We start from the raw sequence: 24,404 nt of genomic DNA, 5'->3' as shown, positions 1-24,404 counted from the left end.
GATAGAAAAGCCAAAAAGAATCCTTTGTACCATGCTGTATTTTTGTGTGTGGGCAGCTGAAGCTCTGACCAGGCACGTCGTCACACCCGTCCGGCTTTAGGTGCTTCTCTGTTGTGAGTTCACAGTACAGAATGCTACTGTTCTGTCAGGAACAAAGGGAGGATGTGGCAAGTTCCCTACAGCTGACGGGCACAGACCTCCTTTCATAGCAAAACATAGCAAGACCCTTTTTTTCTATTATATAATGAAAAACCAATACAGATACACTGTTCAGAAGAGAAAACAAGTATTTGAACACTTTTGTGTTGTCAGATGTTAATGATCCTGTGTGAACTGACTTCATACATTAACTAAAAATTGGGACCTGATTGTACAATGAAGTGAAATTAGTTTGGAAGAAAATATGTAAACATATGTCATTTACATGATGCGTGTGCACATGCTTTAATATTTTGTATTTAATTTGATGAAGTTTTATAGTATAGTTGTACACCATATATGTGAAACACTCCTTCAGTTCAAGTCATAAGTTAAATTAGAAAGAAGTTATGTGATTGCTTTCAAATTGTCAGTTTTATTGTAAAGAAAAAAAAAATTGTTGCATTTAATGTTGCATGACAGATTTCTGTTATTGAATCTCTTCCTCTTTACTATTAGTTATAGCACATAAAAATGATTGAACTTCAGACTACAGAACTTTATTTTATGCACCTCTGTTCTTCATGTAACCTGTCATGATGTGAAAGGTAGCCATTCCCTGACAGCTCAAGCAGGTGGCCGTGCCTCCTCTCTGTGTGAGGTTATATAGACACAATCTTTCCTTTCCACTTACATACACTTGCATACACACACTTGCTCAGTGGTGAGTGATAAATGTGTGTCCGTCTGTGTTAGATGGCATTCAGCAGGGGGTAGGAATCCCATCATGCCTCTTGCTCTCTGAGTGAAGTTAGAATATATTGCAGTGGCCAAATATACTGCTCAGATTCACTCATGCAACCCTTCAGACACGCACAAAATTCAGCTATTGTTATTTTTTTTCTAGCTGATTCCAATGATTTATGGGAGTACATGTTCTTGATATTGTGAAGCTCAAAACCCATTTAATAATGATGATTCAGCTTTTTCAAGTTGGCCTGTTATTACTGACCCTTAGAACGGAGCAAAAATATGTTTTGGTGAGTTAAGAGTGTACTGTATGCGTGTGTGTACACGTGGATGTAGTTCACTGGGGTTCAAAGAAACAACAGCACAGCTCAAAGTCTGGTTTAAAGTGACAATTCACTCATACATCTATTACTTATGTCATTTCAATCCTGAATAAGCTGAAACATGATTTACTGCAATGCTGAGTTTGTCATGTTTGAAGCTTGAAAGCATAGTTTTCCATTTGTTATAATTGCATGAAAAAGAGCAGCATTATCATTCATCAAAAATTCTCCTTTTGTGTTTCACGGGAAGCAAGTCATGAGTTTATGTGCTGTAACATCTTTTGTCAACCACCATTAATGGATCAATGGATTTGGCACACATTATTATGTGTGTTAGAATCAAAATTTGACATCATCTAAAGCCAAATTATAAAGAGCAATGGCCTTAAAAACGATAATAAGATGCTTCAAAGTTATTTTCACCCCTTCCCCACCATGCAGTTGATGATGCTGAAAAGAGCATATTCACAACAGTTTGGCATGCATTCATGAGCTTTCACAGGCTCTATGCAATTTTCACAACATCCTAAATGAAGCGTGTAATGTCTCTTACTAATAGCAAAGCACCTACCACTCAGTGAACTTTTATGAAAGAAACATGAGTCATTTTAGATTCCTAGTATCGCTTCTCTTACTTTAAACTGAATAGTCTCAGAATAATGGTTTTTGTATAGACATCATCATCCATACATCTCACCTTTTCTCTCTTATTTTCCATGAATGACACTAGCTTAAATTCAAGATTTAATTTTATCAATAGTTCAGCTTTTTACCTTTAAACCCTTTTCCCTCTCCAAAGTGTGGGAGAGCTAGACTGAGCTCAGTGCATTCTGAACTGAGAACAGTTACTCATTTTGACAGGAACGTCCTTGAACAGGACAGCTACATGTACACAAGAGCTTGCATCATTTATTGAAATTAATATTCCTTTTCAAGAAGTAAATGTTTTTCATATTTAAGCTTTTTGGGGTTGGATTTAAAGCATATTGTTTGTAATAGGTCAAAAGCTAAAAGCAGACAGAGAAAGCAGCAGGGTTGCAGTGGTTACATGGTATTTCATGATTAATCAAAACCTGAGCATTTTGATTTCAACAGCTGAAGATCGAGGAGTCTTTGAACGTCCCTGTAGGACAGAAAAATCACAGATGAGATATGTGCCTCATACACTAATGATTTGGATTTTTTCTTGAGTTAACTTAATGTAGTCACTATAGATGCTATATATATTTTTTTAATAAAGTTAGTTACCACATGTTTTACAGCTCTATACTCTTGCTGAAAAATAGGCAAAAAGAAAAAGAAAAAAAAAACATTGTATGGGTACAATCATGTCCCATGGAGATATATATATTTTTTTAATTTCTACTGTAAGAATATCAAAAACTAAATTTTTGATTAGTAATATAGTCATTGCTAAGAACTTTATTTGGACAACTTTAAAGGTGATTTTCATTTAGATTTTTTTTTTTTCGCACCCTCAGCTTCCAGATTTCCAAATAGTTGTATCTCGACTAATATTGTCTGATCCTAACAAACCATAAATCAATCAAAAGCTTATTTATTCAGCTTTCAGATTATATATAAGTCTTAAGACATATTTAAGAAGTTTTGTGGTCCATGGTCACATGCTGAATATACTTAAAGAAGAACAATATGAGTTTGAGTATATTACTCTTCTTCTACTTCTTCTACTTACTTTAGCATCACATTGTTAGCAAAAATCAGTGACACTCTTGTATCTAACCTTGAGTCACTTTACAACATAAAAAATGTTCTGTAACCAGCTATCATTCAACCAAGAAATGGAACAGAAGCAAATCCAGAAGTATGTGTAAAGGGATTTGTGGCCAATAGACTCAGCAGCAAGCTTCAGAAAAGGCTCAGTGTGTCTACTGTGATCAAAAAGAGATTCGATATGAATAAGAAAAAGGGATAAAAGATTTTATGACTCCTATATGGTTGTCTCTGGTGTAGCAGATGTCTTGATATTAAATGTGTAGGTGAGAGTATGAGCTGGTTATGATATTATTAGTTATCAGCACAACTTCAATATTTCTCCGTGGGTAGTAGATAAAACTGACTGTCCTCATTCGACAGCTATTCTCCCCACTGAATGAAACAGAGTCTGATAAAAGAGAATGCATAGAATTATTATTTTTTTAAATTTATTTATTTTGATAGCAAATGTCATGCAATTTAATGGAATAACATTTGAACTTTTTAATCATGCGTTTATCTAAACAATAGTCTGTGGTTTAAATGTGTGACCTTTTCCCGGACTTCACCTAGTTCTTCATCATGTGAGTGTCTGGAGCGCAAGAATGCAGAGCATCTGCTCAGCATGCTCCCATTTTCTAAAGCCTCTGTATCCAGCCAAGCTGGTATGGAGCAACATTTCATGCTGTTTTACATTTCCCTGGTAAATGGCCCACCTGGCTCCAAAGGAAATACCAAACTGGGGATGGGGAGAGGATGCAAAAGATAAATTATTTTAAATACAAGCAGTCACCCTCCCTCCATCTCACTTTCTCCTATTCATCTCAGTCTTCTCATCTCAGACAGTTAAAGCTGACTAATCATAACTGTGAAAACAAGTCTCATAACCTTCAACAATCACTTGCTTCTCTTCACTAAACTAATGAAGGCCTTTGAGAATGTGTTTGATTAAAAATGAAAAACTAAATTAAATGTATAATGGATTTCATGTACTCATGGGAGAATATTTGAGCTAAATGTAATTGCTTTGAAAAAGCTTCCTTGGATTTATTATATCAAGAGTTCCATAACTGTTTTGCGATTGAAATACAGTCATTCCAAAACTGTTCCAGTTTTTGATAATAACTGGTTGATATATATATATATATATATATTTATATATACATATCTCAGTACACCAATCATGTCAACAGTTTTTCATTAGTGAGTCATTCATTCAATTGATTTGTCTCAAACTGATTAATTCAGGAACAAAACATTTCTTTATGAGCGAGTCATTGAATCATTGACTCAACTGATTCAATCAAACACAGATTCATACAAGAATGAATCATTTCTTCCTGAGTGAATTACTGACTGACTTGATTAGGTCAAAAACAGTTTAATTCAAGAACAAAACGTCTTAATGAGTAAGTCACTGAACCACTCATGAAACGTAGTCATTCAAAATACGGAATTTATAAGAGTCAATTAATTGTGCTTTCATTGGTTTAATTTGGACCTATCTTCATTGACAGAAAAAAGAAAAGATGGAAGTGAATTGCAATTTCTTTCTTAATTCTAAGTTTTCCTAATTTTTTTTGAATTGTGAAATAGAAATGTCTTACCCTCAATAGCTCTCTTGTTCTGGATATCAGCATGGCTGTAATTATCTGCAGCAATTAATATTCAAAACAACATCTTTCTAGCTCACAATTATCTAAATTGCTTAATGAATTTTCAGAAACTGAGTTACATTAAAGTGAAAACCATGTTTACATCTTTTAACGGGCAGTTCTTGTGTCATATGTGTGTATATTTGGGCCATGATTGTGTGATAGGAGATAATCAAATTCAGTGAGTGGTGGGGGATGAGCAGACAGGGAAATTGATGAGCTCTTTTACTGATGCCCTGCGGCTGTAGATCTAACAGCTGGATCAACAGCCTAGAAACAAAGAAGTCTTATGTACCATAAACCTCTCTCCTCCTTTTATCTGTCTTCTTGTCCCTTACTCATTCCCACATTCCTGCCTTTTCCATCTCTTTTAATTTAATATACTACATCCATGCTAACCTTTGCGGATGGAAATGAATTTGCCATCTTCGGTTCTTTAAAAAATTTGTGGGCATGACTCTATCGTGCTCCTGTGATGGGCCACCCAGGCGTCTCCCTGGTGTCCCCTGGTCTGTAGATGACCACATCGCCCTGTGACATGTTCATAAATTATCCTGAGCACCTGCAGCTGAAGAAGGTCTTGCTGGCTCTCTTTGGGGAGCTCTATTATGCTCCCTCTACAAACACGTGCAGTTGTTTGTGAGCTAGAGCTCAAGTTAAAGAATATTCCAGATTCAATGCAACAGTCTTTATGTCTTTATGTAAAAGAAGAAGAGAAATAATTTAAAGTAATTTCTTGCTTCAATTTTTTTAAATCTGGGCTACAATGAGGCACTCATATTAGAAGTGAAACAATGAATATTTACTCTTTTGAACTGGCTCCTTTGCATTGTAAGTGCTTCACTGTAACTCAGATTTATGTTTTTTTATTTTTGTTTTTTTAAGAAAAGGAGTGGAAATTAATTTTGGGGATATTTAACAGTGCCACAAATGTTATTGATTGAGTTTAACTTGTACTTAACCCACAAGGTTATGTTTTGAGTGTTTAATTGAGACATGTTCACTTCTGTGGAATTGTAATCTTCCTTTTGCCCTCAAAATCAAATTGCTCTTGATTTCCCCAGAAAATTGGAGTTTACAGTGGCTAACCGTGTGACAAACTGCTTGTGGAATAAGTCGGAAATCCCTCGCCACTAGTTTTTTATTAAATCAGAATGTTGCATTGGGAAAAATACTACATGTGAGTGCATGGAGCAAATGAATATCATTTTTCTGGTGTTTGAGGTCATTCGGTTTGTGGTGGCTCCATCTGTGGTATCCAAAGCAGTTTCTTGTGGTCAGTATCGATCTGTATTGACCTGGTCCTTGTGGTTGCAGCTGTAGGCTAATTTAACCCACTGCTTCTTCCGTTGACATTTCCATCGGCCTGTCTCGTCCTTATCGAGTGGGTTTTCAAACGGCCTTCATTTCTATGAAATAAATCACCCCTTGGTCCAGGCACTTTATAAAACAGGTACCAGAGCATACAATGAACCACTATAGTCAAAGAGAGAAGATTCAAGTAGATCTCTGCCGTGCTTTGCAATCAAATGATATGACCTCAGGTGATGGTTATGGAATATGATGAGAATGAGAAATATGAGAATAGAAATGCAATATAACACTTCATCACTTGGTATAAAATGCTGCTTTCCTTCATGACCTCAGTAAATAGTCAAACAGAATTTCCATTCATCTGTCAGCTCGCTTTGATTTACTGCTTTAGACCGTGTGCTTCATCTCTAGTGCTCTGTAGAGACTGAAAAATTGGAAGATGCAGAGGAAATGGGGGGTTTAAGGGTGATACTTTAGCTTAAAATAACCCATCCTTTTGAAACAAAACATGGATAGAGCGCCCAGAAGTGAAAATTCTGTCATTTTATTTACTCACCTTCATCTCATTCAAATTAGGGGTGACTTAATTTGACTTAACACTTCCGGACACTTAAACAATACTTATTTTAAATAAGTAATTGTAAAAAAAAAAAAAAAAAAAAAGTTAATTTTTAACTAAATAAATTTGATATAAAATTTATATGAAATGTAGCCATGCAGTAATATTGAAAACTGATAATCTGACTCATCTTGAAATTGAGTTGATAATGATAATCGTATTTGAATTGCATTGAATTGTGAAACCAGTGAAGATTCACACTCCTGTTTTTAATAAGCCAGTACTGACATACAGAGATTCCAACTATAAACAAAAATTATATACCTGCAATTTTGTTTAAGATGTAAAGTTGTAAATATGTATTTGCACAGCAAAAGAATTATTTTGGGGGAAAAAATAGATCAAGAATAATTTTGGAATTGGATCGTGACTCCCAGAATCGTATCATGAAGTGCCTGAAGATTCCCACCCCTTATAGATGTACAGGATGTATGACAACATTGTGATGCATTGTTAATCCTAATCAAATCGAATCGTGGGCTTCTGAATCGTAATCGAATCGTGAGATAGCCATAGATTCCCACCCCTAATTCAAATTCTTTTTGACTTTCTTTTTTCTTACTCTTTTGTCTTAAACGACACTGGACCCCACTGACTTTCATTTTATGGACAAAACAGTTAAAACATGTTTCAGAAATGTATTATTTTAGGTTCTATGGACTAATGTAAAACATACAGGTTTGGAACTACTTGAGGGTGAGTAAACGATGACAGAATGTTAATTTTTAGATGAACTATCTCATTAATAGTGAGCGGCTGCTTCATGAATCTATCCTCTGTCCAACAATGTCTCAGGGACTTACAGTGACAAATGTTGAAAGTAGTCAGATTTTATGTAGTAAGTTATCAAATTAAATATGTATGAATTTCATATGCACTTGAGGGCTTGAATTGGTCCCTCAAGTAACTGTGTGGAACTCTAGGTTCTATTGAAAATATAATTGTAATTATTTTTGGCTGTTCTGAAAATGGATCATTTTTGTGGCACTTTTTGTAATTTGTAACTGTATAACTACTCTAGGTACTACTATTGTACCTTTAAGGTACAGAGTTTAAGGGTATTGCCTCAAACTCTTGCACTCCTAAAGGTACTTTTTTCCAGACAGTGTATTGATCAAATTTGTTTTGATTTGTGTTGATACTCATTTAAGAGAAAACATATCCTGATCAAAACATCACATTAATTCTTGTCTTTTATGTTAAATTATTTAAGTATTTTATCATTAAAAAAATGAAACATCATTAAATAGAATTTCAGCTTAATTTAATATTCATGAGCTTTTGCCTTTTTGTCATGTCAAAACCAGCATACGTGTGGGAAGCACCAATTTTTGAAACAACATGAAGGCTTCTTTCTTCCTTCTCCCTGTACTCTGTGACCCTCTCCACAAAGATGTCTCTGGCACGCTGTGAAATCCATCAGTAAAATCAGCTTGTCTTCACTGGCAGAGTGTTTTGAATTATGGAGTCCCTGGGAATACAGGAATATTGATTGAGACAATGGGCATTTGACTCTTCGTGTCTGCTTACGTCCTGTTTTTAACTCTGTTTAAAGTCTTAAGTGCATGTTGGCTGCAGACATTAATTATAACCTGCACAGGAAATGAAACCGGATGCAATCTGGATATTGAGCAGGAGCACAAATGAGGCTTTTACTGAATTGTAAAGTTGTCTCCTTTGTCTCCGTCTCTCATTTAGGACCATGGGGTAGGTGCATGGGCAGCGAGTGTGGTCCGGGAGGAAGTCAAAGCCGAGCGGTATGGTGTGCCCATTCCGAGGGCTGGACCACTTTACACACCAACTGCCAGCAGTCGGAGCGACCCAGCAACCAACAGAGCTGCTTCCGGGTGTGCGATTGGCACAAAGAGTTGTACGACTGGCAGCTAGGGGCCTGGAACCAGTGCGTGCCAGTGTCTATGCGCAATGTGGGCGTGCCAAGGCCAGCGGTGTGCACACGGGGCGAAGAGGGCATCCAGACGCGGGAAGTGGGCTGCGTGCACAAATCGGATGGCGTTCCCGCAGAAGATGCCATCTGCGAGTACTTTGAGCCCAAGCCACGGTTGGAGCAGGCCTGCCTTATCCCATGCCCACGTGACTGCGTAGTGTCCGAATTCTCCCCATGGACATCCTGCTCTAAGAGTTGTGGGATGGGTCTGCAGAACCGCTTGCGATGGGTTCTAGCCCCGCCCCTTTTTGGCGGTTCAGCTTGCCCCAACCTCACAGAGTTCCGCACCTGCCAGCCGGGCCCCTGTGAGGGTGAGGAGAGCCTGCACAGTCTGAGGGTGGGATCCTGGGGCCCCTGCATGGCTTCACCTATACGACAGACCCGAGAGGCCAGAGAGCCCAAACCTGAACGGAAAGCAAAGCGAGATCGGCAGGCCAGACTGGAACGCCAGGGCAAGCGTCGCAAGAACAAAGAGAAAAAGGAGGTGAAGGAAAACAAAGGAGAACGTGTGAAGGATAGGGTCAGGGTGAAGGGAAGGATGAGGGACCCTGAGACCAGAGAGCTCATCAAGAAGAAGAGGACGAGGAATCGTCAAAACCGCCAGGGGTTGAAGTTCTGGGACCTGCAGGTGGGCTACCAGACCCGGGAGGTGACGTGTGTTCACCGAAGCGGAAGCACAGCGGCGCTCAGGTCAGCCTCTTTTTCTTTACCTTTCATGCATGATTTGGTTATGAAATTGTTATTCTTTCAGAGGCATCTTTCTGTGATTTGCTTGTGTTTGTTAATTCTGTGATTCCAATTCTCCAGCTCTCACTACTTTTCCATTAAATTCAGTAGTCAGCTAATTTTGTAAAATACGCAAGGACTTTTTTAAAATTTAATAAATAACAGAAATCTTCATTAAAAAAAAAAAAGTATGTTAAGTACCATTTAAAAGTTTGAGGTAATTAAGATTTGTTATTGTTTTTAAAACAAGTCTCTTTATCACACAGGCTGCATTTATTTGAGAAAAAAAACAAAAAAAAAAAACAGTGAAAACAAATAGTTTAATGTATAATTTATTCTTGTGATGGCAAAGCCTGAAATTTCAGCAGCCATTACGCCAGTCTTCAGAGTCACAATACTTCAGAAATCATTCTAATATGCTAATGTATATATATATATATTCTATATTCTAATATGCTTATTTTTTAAACAACATTTATTTGAATTAGAATTAGAATTAACATTATAAATTAATGGTAGAATTTAATGTATTTTTGCTAAACAAAAGTATTAATTTCTCTCCAAAATAACAATAAAAATCTCACTGACCCCAAACTTTTGAACAGTAGTGTATATCTATTAAAAAGTAAACTATTAAAATAAACAGCGCTGTCCACCCTACTGCGAGTTAGTTTAAATGAATGTGGTAAATAATCACAAAATCAATATTTGTACCCAACCCTTACAGAAAGATGTCAACACTGAGCAAAGAACTGAGATCGTTGAGCCAAGATGCCACCGCACATCTACACTTAATATCTAACTCATGTTTTCAAGTTGTGTGTTGATATTTTATTCTTCACATTGCAACTTTAGCAAAGTTAATAGCTTATAGATCTTGAGGGCTATTAATATTAACTTGAGGCATGTTTTCTGTATTATTAGTTTTTATCTATTTGTGCTTGTTCTTTGTAGACTGCACTGCATGTTAACAATCCGAACTGCAATGCTCATTAAATCTGGTCCCTCTGTTGTAATTTCCCTCTCTTTTAGGGATTGTCGAATATGATAACTGACATTTTAAACAGTTCTTGCAGTGGAGTTTCCCTCGAGGAAGTTTCTGAGAGTCTGTCAGTAATAGACTGACTAGAGAGAGAAATCTAATCTGTGAAGCCATGCTCTCATATCAATATTATGACCCAAGCCCACTGCCTTCCCATCATTCCATCACCTATTAGTAACTGCCTGCCCAGAATGTAATTGCATCATTCTAACCCAAAGATTTAATGGTCATCTTCCTTCAGAAATGTCCCTCATCATTTTCCTATCAATTTTCAGCTATATCAGTAAGTAGTTTTATGCAACCGATAACATGGCCTTTTTACCCCAAGTGGTTTTCATTACGTTTGTGTGTTTGCACATCCTGTTATTAAGAGTGTCCTTTATTGACGTTTCATTAACGCATTTGATTCAAAAAGCATGTTAAGGCTGCATATCTCCAATGCATGTCCTCATTCTGTCTCAAATGGTGGAACTTTTAATCTGCTTTAGTTGAAGAGGTATTGTCAAGTGAAATGGGAATATCTCTATGAGCAACTTTCAGAGTGAATTTCAGCAAGCAACAGACCCACCAACACCCACTTTGATTGTGTTTTTGTGAAGAGGCTTTTGGAAGTCATGTTCACTGTAGGTTCCCCTTCTAGAGTCAGAATGGGGATGTCATATCTGCCTGTATGTGTTGTTATATGGGATTAGCAGAGGAAGATGGAGAGAGATGTGCACTGTCCCAGGCAGATCAGTACATTAGAGCTACTCATTGACTTCACAGATGGCTGAAATCCCTAAAGAGGCTTAGCTGATTCTGATGGCCGTGTTAATGCAGCACCCTGCCCTGGATCAAATGTATGGAATGGCATGGTCAGAAACAAGACAGCCTCAAAATCAGACCTCGCATTACAGTGTCAGTCAAACCAAGTTCATAGTTACTTGATTATGCTTTGGGAAAATGCTTCTTTTTGAGCACAGTGTCTTTTCCAATTATCTTAAAATATGTATTGGCTTTAAAGGGATAGTTCACCCAAAAATGGAAATTATCCCATGATTTACTCATCCTCAAGCCATCCTATGTGTTTATGACTTATTATTTCAGAAGATTACAATCGGAGTTACACTAGAAATGTTCTGACTCTTCCAAGTTTTATAATGGCAGTGAATGGGAGTCGAGATTTTGAAGCCCAAGAAAGTGCATCCATCCATCATAAAATACTCCACACAGTGAATGCCGATGCAGAGAGGAGAGAGCAAACAAACACACTCACAAATTAGAAGTATAAAATGAGGATTTGTAAAGGAAAATGTTGGAAGATTTCCATATAAGCCAAGAGGAGACTGGTTTTCCTGAGCTGTGAACAAAACTTGGTTTTCGCGAGACTAGCAAATTCTCACCAAGGCTTATGTTACACCATGTCCTACATCATCCGCTGGAAGTATAACGTTTTAAATATGGATTTTTTTTTTTTTTTTTAAACAAACACATCACTTCAAAAGATCTTGATTACCCCGTTTATTTTTATAATGAATGGACGCACTTTATAGGGCTTCGAAATCTCGACCCCATTCACTGCCATTATAAAGCATGGAAGAGACAGGAATTTTTTTATATAACTCTGATTGTATTCGTCTGAAAACCATGCACATCTAAGATGGCTTCAGGGTGAGTGAATCATGGGATAATTTAAATTTTTGTGTGAATTGTCCCTTTAATGCCAGTCTGAGGTGGAAGTGACAGTGGTGAAAATGATACTTTACAAGCATTTATAAAACATGAATACACAAAATCCAAAACTTTTTTGGAGAAATTGAAAGCAAGCTGGATTGAAAATCAGCAAATGCAACTTTGGATAAAAAATATATTAATCGTTCTTTGATTGATATTTGTTAATTTTCATTTTCGATATTTAAAGATGATTTTTCATATTATGTTTAAAGTTCTGTCGAAGACAATGTAAACCTATGCCATCTATACATAAAACATGTTTGAAAAGTAGAACAAATTTTAATGTGGCACAAATGTGGCCTACGTTGAATAAACACGCTGCAGAGGCACTTTAATAAATGGAAACCTTGTAATAGACTCTTAAACTTGTAAAGTCAAGTCACACACAGATACAAGAATGGCCTCAGTCTGGATTTAATTCAACAGCCTTTGACACCAACGACGTGATCTGTGAACCAACCGAGCCTCTGATTTCTTCATCTGACTGATTAAGACAAATGAGATCTTGCTTACATGTCATGTAGGAGCTCTAGTGAGGACCACAGTCTCAATCATAACAACCCCCAAAGCCAAGCTGTTGTTTGATGCCTCTTAATTAAAATTCATGAAAGTCATACTTTGATACATATCTAAATTGAATCACAATCAGTAGTGACTGCATGAGATAGAAATGAAAGAACATTGGTGAGGAAAACTGGTGAGATGCAAGGTCAGAGTGATCAAGATGATTATCTTTATTATTGCATATATACAAAATGATATACAGTAATTGGATGGGACTGGTTGAAAACAGCTTGGTCAGGCTTGAGATTATAATTTTTCTTTCTTTTCTAACATTGCTATTACTTACTATAATTTATAAGTAATAGCATACCTTTCTTGTGGTGTTTAGAAATAACAATGTTGATGTCACAGAAGTGCAGACAAGATGTTTCTGCAGCTTAGTTATAATAAATCTTGTATTAATTCATCCAAAACAGACTTTGTTCTGTGTCCCTACAGCCAGTGTAACCAGCAGACTCTTCCTGTGACATATCAAGCGTGTGTCATCCCAAAGGACTGTGAAGTAGCCGAGTGGTCGGACTGGTCTGCGTGCTCAAAGGAGTGCTATGATCTGAATGGGCGTATGGGACAGCGGACACGCACACGTCAGGTGAAGCAGTTCCAAGTGGGTGGAGGAGCCGAGTGTCCTGAGCTGGAGGAGACTGAACCATGTTCTCCTCAAGGAGAAGGAATCCCGCCATGTATAGTGTAAGTGCAACATCCATTCTGCTTTGGTGCTTGGGACATGACATTTATATTATATGTAATATAAAGCATTTACTGTATGTGATGTCCATACTTGATCTGTTGCATCTAAAAATGCAGTTTGTTAAGTCAAGTCAAGTTTCCATTATTTATATAGTGCTTTTTACATTGCAGATTGTGTCAAAGCAGCAAAGTAACTGAAATGATTATGATGAAAAGATGATCATTTAATATAAATATTTTCGGGGTGATATTCAATATTATATTTTATATTAAAATGTAGGACTGTCAAAAGATTAATCATGATTAATCAAACCAAGATAAAAGTTTTTGTTTACATAATATATGTGTGTGTACTGTGTATATTTATTATTATATATAAATACACACAGATGTATGCCATATTAGTTATGTTTATATATAAAATATATTTATATATAATGTAAATTATGTTCATAAATATATACATGTTAATATTTTCAAAATGGGTATTTTTTCAAAAACACTGAAATATTACATTTTGTAAATATCAACACACTATTAAAACAAATTAAAATAGAAAACATTTTTTTTAAATATTTTATTTAATTTTATTATAATATATTATAATATATTATAATATTTTATTTAATATTCCATATTATTCTTTTTTTTTTAATTTATGGAAGTTACTGTTTTTTATTGTATGTTTGATCAAATAAATGCAGCCCTGGTGAGAATATGAGACTTTAAACACACACACACACACACACACACACACACAAAGATTTTAATTTTTTTTTTTTTTTTTTTATAATAGGCCTACAGTTTTCCATAACATCTCTCTCTGTATGCACGTCATCTGTTGACGGCTTTTGGATAGCATAAATGTGTTAAAACCCAGATGGAGGAGTGAAGGGGGGAACGAGGGTGGGGATGAAGGTCCTGTAGGGGAAGATGGAGAGATGGCAGCGGGTTGGTGGTTTGGCACAGCGCTACCCTGGAGGAGGTGAGCTGATGAATAGTGAACGTCTGAGAGGACAGGCCACATGCTGTCTAATCTGATCTCCCCTACAGATGGGCCGGTCCATTCCCCATCACTCATCACCTCGCTACACTGGATCTCACCAGAGCAGAGCATGTGCCTCCCTATTTGATGGAGGTGAATGGTGCTCCTGTAATGCTGACCCAGTGTGTGCCGGGCCGCGCTCTCTCACCAAACCCCACATGTACTTTCACTGCTGTCACTGAAAATCCTTTACAGCAGGGGTTTATGACCAGACATCCCCCAGAATGAGATTCAGGTGGCCAAGAGTGGCTTGTAACCATTAAAATTTAATATTCACCTACTGTTAAGCATGCCGTAAATCTCTTAAAGGCATATTTCATTCGGTATTGTTTACTCACTCTTATGTTGTTCAGTATAATTCAATGTTGAAGAAGCTATTTTGAAACTGTAATGTAGTCTAGCTTCGATTAGGTCAAGGTACTATTGAAACAGTATTTTGCTACACTACAAAGTAGTAACAAAAAGTAGCTAACTGTACATTGATGCTGTTTAAAGGCAAAATAGTGTTTTTTATTATTATTTTTTTATTTTTATTTTTTTATAATGACAATGGCAGTATTAAACATTGAAGATAAATTCGCGCTAAGTACAACTAGAAAAAATTAAAACACAGCTTTGATTATTTTGAACATTTAGATGAATGGCAGGATTTAAAATATATTTTTACAATAAAAAAAATAGCTCAAATGCAAAACAGTGACTTCTATGCAGAATTTTGAGTCATCCAGTGTTTTGAGTCATCCAAAGGAATAATTTCTTATGAATGCTGTAAGTGTTGCCCCTGGACTTATTATGTTGTGTTTTCCCTCCATGTGTTCCTTGTCCCATGTTGATTGTCTCATTGTGCCTATGTTGAGTAATTATCCCTAGTACTTAAGTTCCCATCTTCGCGTCTTTCCTCTGTCGGGTCTACATCGTCCATACCTGTGATTTCCGATACCCCTATGCTAGATTACCCTTGTCTTTCGAGAAATTAAAAGATTGTTCATTGTGCTCCTTGTATCCTCATTCCTCCCGCAGTGAAGTGTGACAGTCAAAAACAATAGCTATTTTTCCATTACCATGTTTTTATGCACATTTTGAAGTATCACATTGAAAACGAGTGATGGAAAAGGCAAGTTTAGAATAAAAATCCCTTACTTCGCAAAACAATTTTTACGCTTTCTCTTAAGGTGGTTTTTGACTAAGGGCGGAAAAGGGTTCATGCTAATAATGGGAGATGGAAACACACTTGCCGAATAAATTCCTCCATGCACATCAAAATCATGTGACTTTACGCTGTGGGACGGCAAAACCTGACTAACCAGCAGGCCAATCTTTGCTTCCAGAGCTGTTACATGAATGCATTCCCAAACAGCAGGCATCCACCTCTGAAAGCAATGACTGCTTTTATTTTGTTTCGTTTGCTCGCTCTGAGGTGCAAGTTATTTATTATATATATGAAAAATTATTATATTCAATGGCCTCTCCTGCTTTTCTTAGTGATATATAGTGTTCCTTTAGCTCAATTGGTAGAGCATTGTCTAATCAAGCGCAATGTTGGGGGTTCGATTCCCCAGGAACACATGATATGTAAAAATTCATAGCATGAATTTGGAAAAGCGTCTGCTAAATAGATTAATTTAATTTAATTTAATTTAATGAAGTGACAATTGTGTTCTCTTTGACTAGTTGGAAGGTAACGGTACTTATTCGGAAATGTTTTATGCAATATTTCAATTTTGCGCATAAGTTATATTTGCGGCTTTGGATGGAAATCTGGCTAGTGAGAGAAATTTGTATCATTACTCTCTTTGTTTCCATCCAATATAGCACTCAGATTTCATTTGTGAGTGTACATGGTACATTAAAACGTCACATCAGGTTTAGCATATTGTGAAAGTCTCTAATATATCTTTATCTGAATTAAAAGTTTACAAAATGTTGAATTGTTAATCTCTTTAAATGTTGCCATCTGATAGAGCACATTCACTTTAGAATACATAAAAGTATGGTGCATTGAAACACAGCACATCTGAATTAGAATATTGTGAATGTATGTAAAATTGGTTTATTTTAATCAGTTTCATTTCATTCATACATTTTTTATATATATGTGAACGTATTGGGAAACTGCTTTGCTGGTGGTGAATTATGCTACTTAACTATTAAAATGCAGTGCATAGCTCATTCAAGTGTCCAAAAAAAAGAAAGCTTTCTCATTTCACACATTATGTGGAGCTCAAGTATAGTGCATAAATGGAAAGAGAGGCCCTTAAAACAAAATATTGAATGCAGTCTTGTCAGAAGCACACTCAAACACACACTGACTCACAGCTCATGAATATGGAGCTCTGCATTTGTGGGGTCAAATGGACTTCATTTTGAATCTGTGAAAAAGGTTGAGAGTTGAGAGACATTATCATGGAAAGTCAGCAGGAATTCTCTATTGGTTTTAAAATACAAGCCGCTGTATTCAAAAACTTTAATACATTTTTCATGTTTCCTTCATTTACACTACAGAAGCAAAGCAAGGGACCATTTCACCCTTAGTTTGGATTGCATGCTCAAGATCAAGAAATGTTTTCAAAAGATGCTTTCTTTTCTTTTTAATATTCTTATTTGAGCTCTTCTAAAAGCTGGAAGCCAGATTTGTTATACTGAAGGTCACTGGACATTTAAACACACTGCACACAAATGCAGCACACTTCCACCTCAAGCATGCCCTCCAGCTTTTGATCAGCAAGACACACATTGAAAAGAAATGGTGATCAAAGGCCAACGGTAAAGAGGAGGTGCTGTCCTTTTCAGCCAGTGCTAACACGGTTAACACTGAGCCAGAAGTTGTTGGAGGGCGGGGGTGAGTTGTTTAATTTATGTGTATCAACATTTCATTAGTAAAGGCTCGAAGACCTTTACTGAAAAGACCATAAATGAATTGGATATTGTTACAACTGTTTCAAAAATAAGTAAATAAATTAACCCCACACACAATGAAGGTACTTGATAGGTGCACAGGAAAAATGACCAAAAGCAGGTCCAAACTCAGAAAAAGAAAACAAATCTCACACTATTCGCCCTTGCAAATGTATCAAAATATTAATGTATTCACTCACAATGTTATGGTTGTTGCAACATTTCTATCCACAGCTCAGTTTTGATGCTGTTCCCCTAGTGTTCTTTTGCTAACATCATAAATCAAAAAGCAGCAGCCCAGCCATCAAACTCAATAATGCTCAATAAAGCGATGACCTTAGCACGCATCCTGGCTGACGTGGCTTCTGATTAGTCTATTTAAAATCATCTATATTTATAACTCCAAAGGACAGACCAAAGTACTTTATTTTTGTGTAATAAAAACAAATCTCTAGCCTTCAGGGGATAAATGTAGAGAACATTAAATACTCATCAGCACACGTCTGTTCACTAAATGTCCTTCCTTCCTCTGTCTCCGCAGGTATAATTGGCGAACCACAGAGTGGAGCGAATGCAGAGTGGATGTGCTCCTCAGCCAACAGGACCGTCGCCGGAGCAACCAGACAGGGCTCTGCGGAGGCGGGGTTCAAACCAGGGAGGTCTACTGCGTTCAAGCCCCCACCGAAACCTCATCTAACCTCAGCTCCCTTAAGAACAAAGATGGTAACAAAACTACAATTTTCAGTCTCTTAACCCTCTGCTTGTGGTTAATGCACTTGCTGGTTTAACAATATGTCCCGAACCCATTCTGATCTCTCTCCCCCCAATCATTTCCTGTCACATTCTCACCAATTATTTAAGCTTGATGCAAGTCCTATACGCAGTGTACTGTATGCGAGCACACAAACACTTTCCATTCAGTGAATATAACTAAATCCAGATGATGTAATAGATAATCATTAGGATTTGGCAACTGTTCTTTTACTAGTGAGAAACGGGGCAGCAGTCTACATCATCTTACATTTGTTGTGCATGTTTTTTTTTTCCTTTTTTTTAATGCTAGCATTAACATTAAAACAAGTTCATCCATGTGCTCAACTCAAAACTTGCCAAGACCCATATTGTGAAGATGGCGCAGTCACTTGAATTAGAGCCCAGCTTCCAAAAATGTTCCCAGTTGGTGCTGACATCAACAGTACGGCAGCATATGATTATGGCAATGTGATTTAAGCGTTTCATTGAATTTGTGAGATATAATATAATAGTAAAATAATATAATTGCCACTGGTTATTATGTCTCTATAACATGAGAATATTATTTGTTAGGGGTAAATCTAACTGGCAGTTTTTGGTATTAATCTATTATTTGTTCCAGAGCATACTGTTTTGGCTTAGAGCAAAGTTTCATAACTTTATCATCTTATATATTTTAATGCTGTATCAGAGTGCTGCCTTGTATTTTTGACTGAATTGATTAGCTAATTGATACGTTTTGTCATTAAATTCTAGATGGCACAGGCTGATGGGTCCTTTGCACAAACTGATTCATAGCTACTTGTCACAAGCTATTTTACATTTATATGGCTTGTTAGCATTCACTAGAGCAGTTCCCAGTGTGCTGTTTAGAGTTCCTCTGAAACCTTCCACCTCCCCAGCTCCACCTGTATAGATCTGCTATATACGGGTTATAATAAATTATATTTGTCCAGTGGCTAATCTTAAATTTTCATTTGGTATTTAGAAATGCTCTGTGTGTTAGTGATGGTTATTTTGTCTGAATCTCAGCCGTGCTGTTATATAGACATATCGCACGACTACTTATGTGATATTTGATAAAAGGTTGTGTGACTAACATGCTTGATGCTAAGTTATATTTGGTAAAATCGCCTTCCTGTTTTTGGTTCTGGTCACCTCTGCCCCACTTCAGGCTTACAGGTTCACTGTGAGCTGTTAGACAAAGATCAGTTGATGTTTGTATTGTGGTACACAATTCAAGCCAACATATAATTGGATTGGTTTTTAAAGGCTGAAGTTAGATCACCAGGGGGAAATTAAGGAATAGCGAAGGCAGAGCTGTACAAATTAATGAGGCAGCTACTGTGGAATTTAAATGCTAATTCCGTCACAGACATACACACAGGTGCACATACACCCAAACACAAATTCTCTCTGGAGTAATAGGACAGAAACAGGGAGGTGCCAGTGCCTCATGCCATGCGTCGAGGCTGGTGCTGGCCCTGCGCTCACTGTCGGACTGACACAGAAACTCCCCTGCCATCTGCTCTGAGAGCTGAACCGTCGACCTCTCAGGGAACTTATTCAAATGTCCACAGCTGTCTTCAAGCAGTCATTGCCTAGTATGGCTTGGTCACACTACACACAGGAAGACAAAGCACAAAGAAAGCAGCTCACCTTTTGAAATGAAACAAATAGGCTAAAACTCACAATGGTGTATTTAACAGCTATTGAAAGCCATGATTAAACTTTTTTTTATTGCCTGTGCTGATCTGCTGATGGTATCTATTGAGGATTATGTCTTTCAGCTGAGCAACATAGGCGTCTTGTAGTCAGTTTTGTCAACTTTTGTTGTCAGTATGCTATTATTATTTTTGTATGAAACACTAAAAATAAATTTTTAAGGAATCCTAACCTATATATTTTCTACATAACACCAAGTTCATTGAGAGCAGATCAAGTTCCAGAACTAAATCCACCACCTTAAGTAGCTCATGCATTTGAGGACAGTTGATAGTTTGGCTGTTGAAATTCATATTTTTCATTGGTAAAGATCTGTAATGCATGGACTTAAATGTGTAAATAAATAATGGCCAATTTCTTTGTCTTTACTGGTGAATTTAATTTATAATATCTGGAATCACAGTGAAACAGTTGCTACTTAATGTTTTTGTGGAAACCGTAATACATTATTTTATTAAATTTTATTATTATTATTTATTTATTTTTCAGAGCACCGTCAAATTATTTCGTAATAATAGTCTTTACTGTCATTATCTATAAATGTAATACATCCTTGATGAATGAAAGTATTATTTATTTTTTTATAAAAAAATTAAAAAAAATGACCCCAAATTTGAAAAGCAGTGTACACTGAAGAAATCGAATAAACTATAACACTGGAAATATTTAGTGAGGTGAAAACAAAAACAATACACCCAAAAAGTGCACACCCAATTCGTATCTCTTTTGTTGTGCATCTTGGTGGATCAGGACCTTGGTGTCCAGCCTCCTGTCTGTGAGGAAGTTCTGCCAGACAGTGCTGGAATCCCATCTGTAATGTGGCCTTAAGAGAAGCACATGGCACTGATGGCAGCTTCCTGCTGGGGGATGTGACAGGCCTGGTGCACTGACGAGTCACGCAGTGACAGATGGAAGAACTGTGTGAGATAAAGAAAAGGAAAAGTGAAAGAACACCTGCACACTCTCACACACACCTCAAGCTTTTCCACACCTTGTCCAGCTCTGTCTCATGCTCTTTTGTGAATAGTGTTTTTTTTCTCTCTCTCTTTTGGTTTCCTTTGTTTTAACATCATCCATCTCAGCAAACATTGTTATATGTGATTAAATACAATTAATTTAATTAATTAATCTGCGTATCACATAATTATTATATATATATATATTTTTTTACATTTTATTTTTATTGTCAGCCCACTATTTTCCTAATTTTCCTGGATTCCTTTTAATCAATGAAGAATCAATCAGGCACTTTTCCCCTCAGGGAGTTTCAGACAGATTTGAGAGGATTTGATTTCAAGCTCCACACGATTGGACAATTCCAAGTGGTTTACCACTGGGCCTTTGGAATTATTCACAGGTATTTATATACATTAATGCCAGACAATGAGAGCATCAGGAGCGGTGGTTTACTCAAGGACAGACACTGTGTGCTTTAAACAGATTTAATCTGGTCATTCACTTCCAGGGATCATAGCTAAATCCTCTGTAGAAATTAGACAACTATGTTTGTCTGCATTCTATTTCAATACAACATGTGATGCCAGTACATATGAAACTTTGATAGTTAAGACACGTTCCACAACTTTATCTACCATTAGTTTTTTTTAAAGCAGCAACATAACTACTTTTATATTAACCCTCACACATTTGATTGTAATTAGCAAAATTATGAGCTCACTGTATCTTCTATTTCCCTTTAAAGGGATAGTTCACCCAAAAACAAAAATATTGTCATCATTTACTCACAAGAAGATTTTTCTTTTTTTGTTCATGAATGTTGGTAACCAAACATTTGATGGTGGCCATTGACTTCCACAGTAGTTTTCTCCCCAATCTAGGGAAGCCAATGGAAGCTCATACAGGTTTGTAACAACTTGTGTGTGAGTAAATGTTGACAGACTTTTCTTTCTTTTTTTTTTTTTTTTTTTTTTGGTGAACTAACTTTTTAAATTGTATTGATTAAAATCTAAAACTTAAACACACCCTTTTATTTCACAGAAGTGACACTCTTTGTCAACATGTTATATTATTTTGTTGGTGTGTGTGTGGAAACTATAGTCTTTTGTGAATGTATTTCACATTATTTATGTATTTATTTTTGTGTCTGGTGGTGTTAACTTGTATTAATTGAAAAGCAAAGAAGTGGAAATGGAAACAGTAGATGCACACGAAGATACCTCATTACCTCATTTACATTACCACCCCCGCCCCCAAACTGTTATTTTTCTGTTTTGCCAGTAGTGAAGAATCCATAAAATATCCATAGTTTCCACGAACGTGAAAGCTTTGTTTGAATTTCAAATTCATTTTCAGTCATTTTGGGATTATGGATTCCTAAACCCATGTAATGGATGCCAGAATGGCACTGAACACAAAGTATGCATTTTACATATCAAAAACAGCTTGTTTTCTTCCTCTCCGCCAATCCCGCTTCCCATCCGGCTTCCTGCTCTGCTGTTTGGGCCTGGGGAAGCTGCGCTTGATTTCCTCTCCCCATGGGTGGCTTCAGACATTTAGACAACAGGGGAAAGCAGCTGCCGCCGCGATCTTTATCCATTAACACATCTCAGTCACAGAGAGCAGAACACAACAACGGTGTTCATTCGTTTCGACCCGGCCGTGTCGCTCTCCGGAATATAATCAATGTTGCACCCCGTCGTGGATCTTTATGAGATATTCAACACAGTGGCTTTGTTACAGGGCATCCATGCAGCACAGCCCCGCGGGCAGGCCCGAGTTATTGATGATGATGATGATGGTGATGCAAGCAGGTGAATGTGTTGGCGGCTGTCAGACGGACAGAGGGACTGATGGGATACTGGTGCCATAATTAGGCCGGGGAAACCCTGGGTGGGCAAGCAGCAGACCATCTGGCCTCCAATCGAGTGTTGTGCCACCTGAACAAGGTCAACCTACAAAGATAGGGTCATTAATCAGGCTGGGTTAACAGGGCAGCGAAACGTGAGCGGCTGAGACAGGAAGTCAGACAGGTTTTTGCCCACCTCAATGCCTCAACAGCACAACTGAGTCCTAATAAAAAATGCGGAGTGCATGGAGACAAGACTGTTTGTGGGAATAAGGGAACTTGCATTTGCATTTTTTGCAACTCAGTTTTGTCAGTTTGATGTTGACAGCTAATTTCGTTATTTTTGACATGCCACTTTTAGAGGTGAATTCCGCATGCTAAATTGAACGTTTTGGCGGATGTTTGTCCCAGAAGAGCACTTCACAAAAAAAAAAAAAAAAATATATATATATATATATATATATATATATATATATATATATATATATTATTATTATTATTATTATTATTTATTTTTTTTTCATTTTTGTTGTGATCAAGCTCATATAAATCATTAATGATTCTGGCTATGCAATCAATCACTTAGATCACACTGAAAATCTTTACACACACAAAACACAAAAACTGAATGGTTTCAGTAAAGGCTCAGGGCGCACAGAGAACACCTTTTGGACACGAAGCAATTTGCATGTGAATGAAGAGAGGACCCGTCAAAGGGTATCGGCAGCAGATCTGTTCACGCACTGACCTTGTAGAAAGTCACCTACGGCTCGGAGCTGAAAGCACACTTGCACTGACTGCTGGTTACAGATAAAAAAGAAAACAAGGACAAAAGGGGTTTTGGGAGATGTCTAACAAAACAAATGCAATCAGGAGCACTTGTTTGTGAGAATGATGTTCATCATTTCATTTAATCTCTTCATGTTTGAATTTTCAAACATATTGAAATGCTTTCCATAATCTTTTTAGGTACTTTTTGGTACATGTGTGGCTATATATAAATAAGAACCCTGAAATAAATTATAATGATGATAATTTATTTTTATTTTTTTAGCATTAAATCGCCATATTAGAATGTTTTCTATAGAGAAAATGGATAATTTAATAATAATTGATTATAATATGGCAAAATACTACATATTTTTTACCTTATTCTTGCCTTTGTGAACGTAAGATACTTCTTTAAAAAACTAAATCTTGTGAAACTTGTTGCTTGTGTGTGTGTGTGTGTGTGTGTGTGTGTGTGTATTGTTTGTGTGTGTAATATACTTGTATGAATGAGCTGTATATTCTTTTTGCATTTGCGGTACATCTATTTGTATAGGGACTCTAACAATGTGTGTCTGTGTCTCCTCAGGTTTGCGGCCAGTGAACAGTGACCTGTGTTTGGGCGTTTCTCCTAACACCACCCAGCTCTGCCATATTCCCTGTCCTGTGGAGTGTGAGGTGTCCTCCTGGAGCGCATGGGGGCCCTGCACCTTTGAAAACTGTCAGGATCAGTCCACAAAGAAAGGTAAGCTTGAACTACAGGACCACTCCATCTTTTACAGTTTGTGTTTGGGGAGTGGTCATGTCACCCGCCTCGCTAAAACAGAGCGGATCAATAAAACGTCCTCTTTCATTGTAAATCACATGAATTGTGTACGGAAACCTTTGAACGCATAACTCACTCCCCTCCCCACCCCTCACCTCCATCTGCGCCATCAGCATCCGGGCCATAAACTTATCAACGCCTGCAGGGGCAGAAGATTCATTTTCTCAATGGTTTATGAACTAGGAGCACTGTAGAGGGAACAACAAACAAAAGGGACCCACAGAAAAATAAAACATGTCAGGAAATAGACAAAAGACAAAGCTAGGGTTAGACGCACAAGCTTCAGAGGGTTCCTGGAAGGAACCGAATCTGCTGGATTCACAGGATGGCGGTTTACCGAATGCTTCTGACAGTTGGTATAGTATATCAAAGGTGCTGACACGCTGGCTGCTTT

At 37.1% G+C, this 24,404-nt stretch overlaps 1 protein-coding gene across 2 annotated transcripts in view; it reads left to right on the top strand.

The window, feature by feature from the left end:
* Positions 1–24,404, top strand: part of thsd7aa (thrombospondin, type I, domain containing 7Aa) — a 97,449-nt gene that overhangs the window by 31,073 nt on the left and 41,972 nt on the right. For both annotated transcript variants that reach the window (XR_003294454.1, XM_026288852.1), the window contains exons 2-5: positions 8,214–9,150; positions 12,944–13,192; positions 17,674–17,855; positions 23,774–23,929. Coding sequence is in view for 1 of the 2 variants with exons in the window: in XM_026288852.1 (XP_026144637.1) it covers positions 8,214–9,150; positions 12,944–13,192; positions 17,674–17,855; positions 23,774–23,929 (1,524 nt within the window). In the remaining variant the exon portion in view is untranslated. The remainder of the gene's footprint in view (positions 1–8,213; positions 9,151–12,943; positions 13,193–17,673; positions 17,856–23,773; positions 23,930–24,404) is intronic.

This window comes from Carassius auratus, chromosome 19 (genome assembly GCF_003368295.1).
Source record: "Carassius auratus strain Wakin chromosome 19, ASM336829v1, whole genome shotgun sequence".
Taxonomy (NCBI): domain Eukaryota; kingdom Metazoa; phylum Chordata; class Actinopteri; order Cypriniformes; family Cyprinidae; genus Carassius; species Carassius auratus.
Note: the sequence above shows the minus strand (reverse complement) of the source record. Positions and strands in the feature narration are given on the sequence as shown.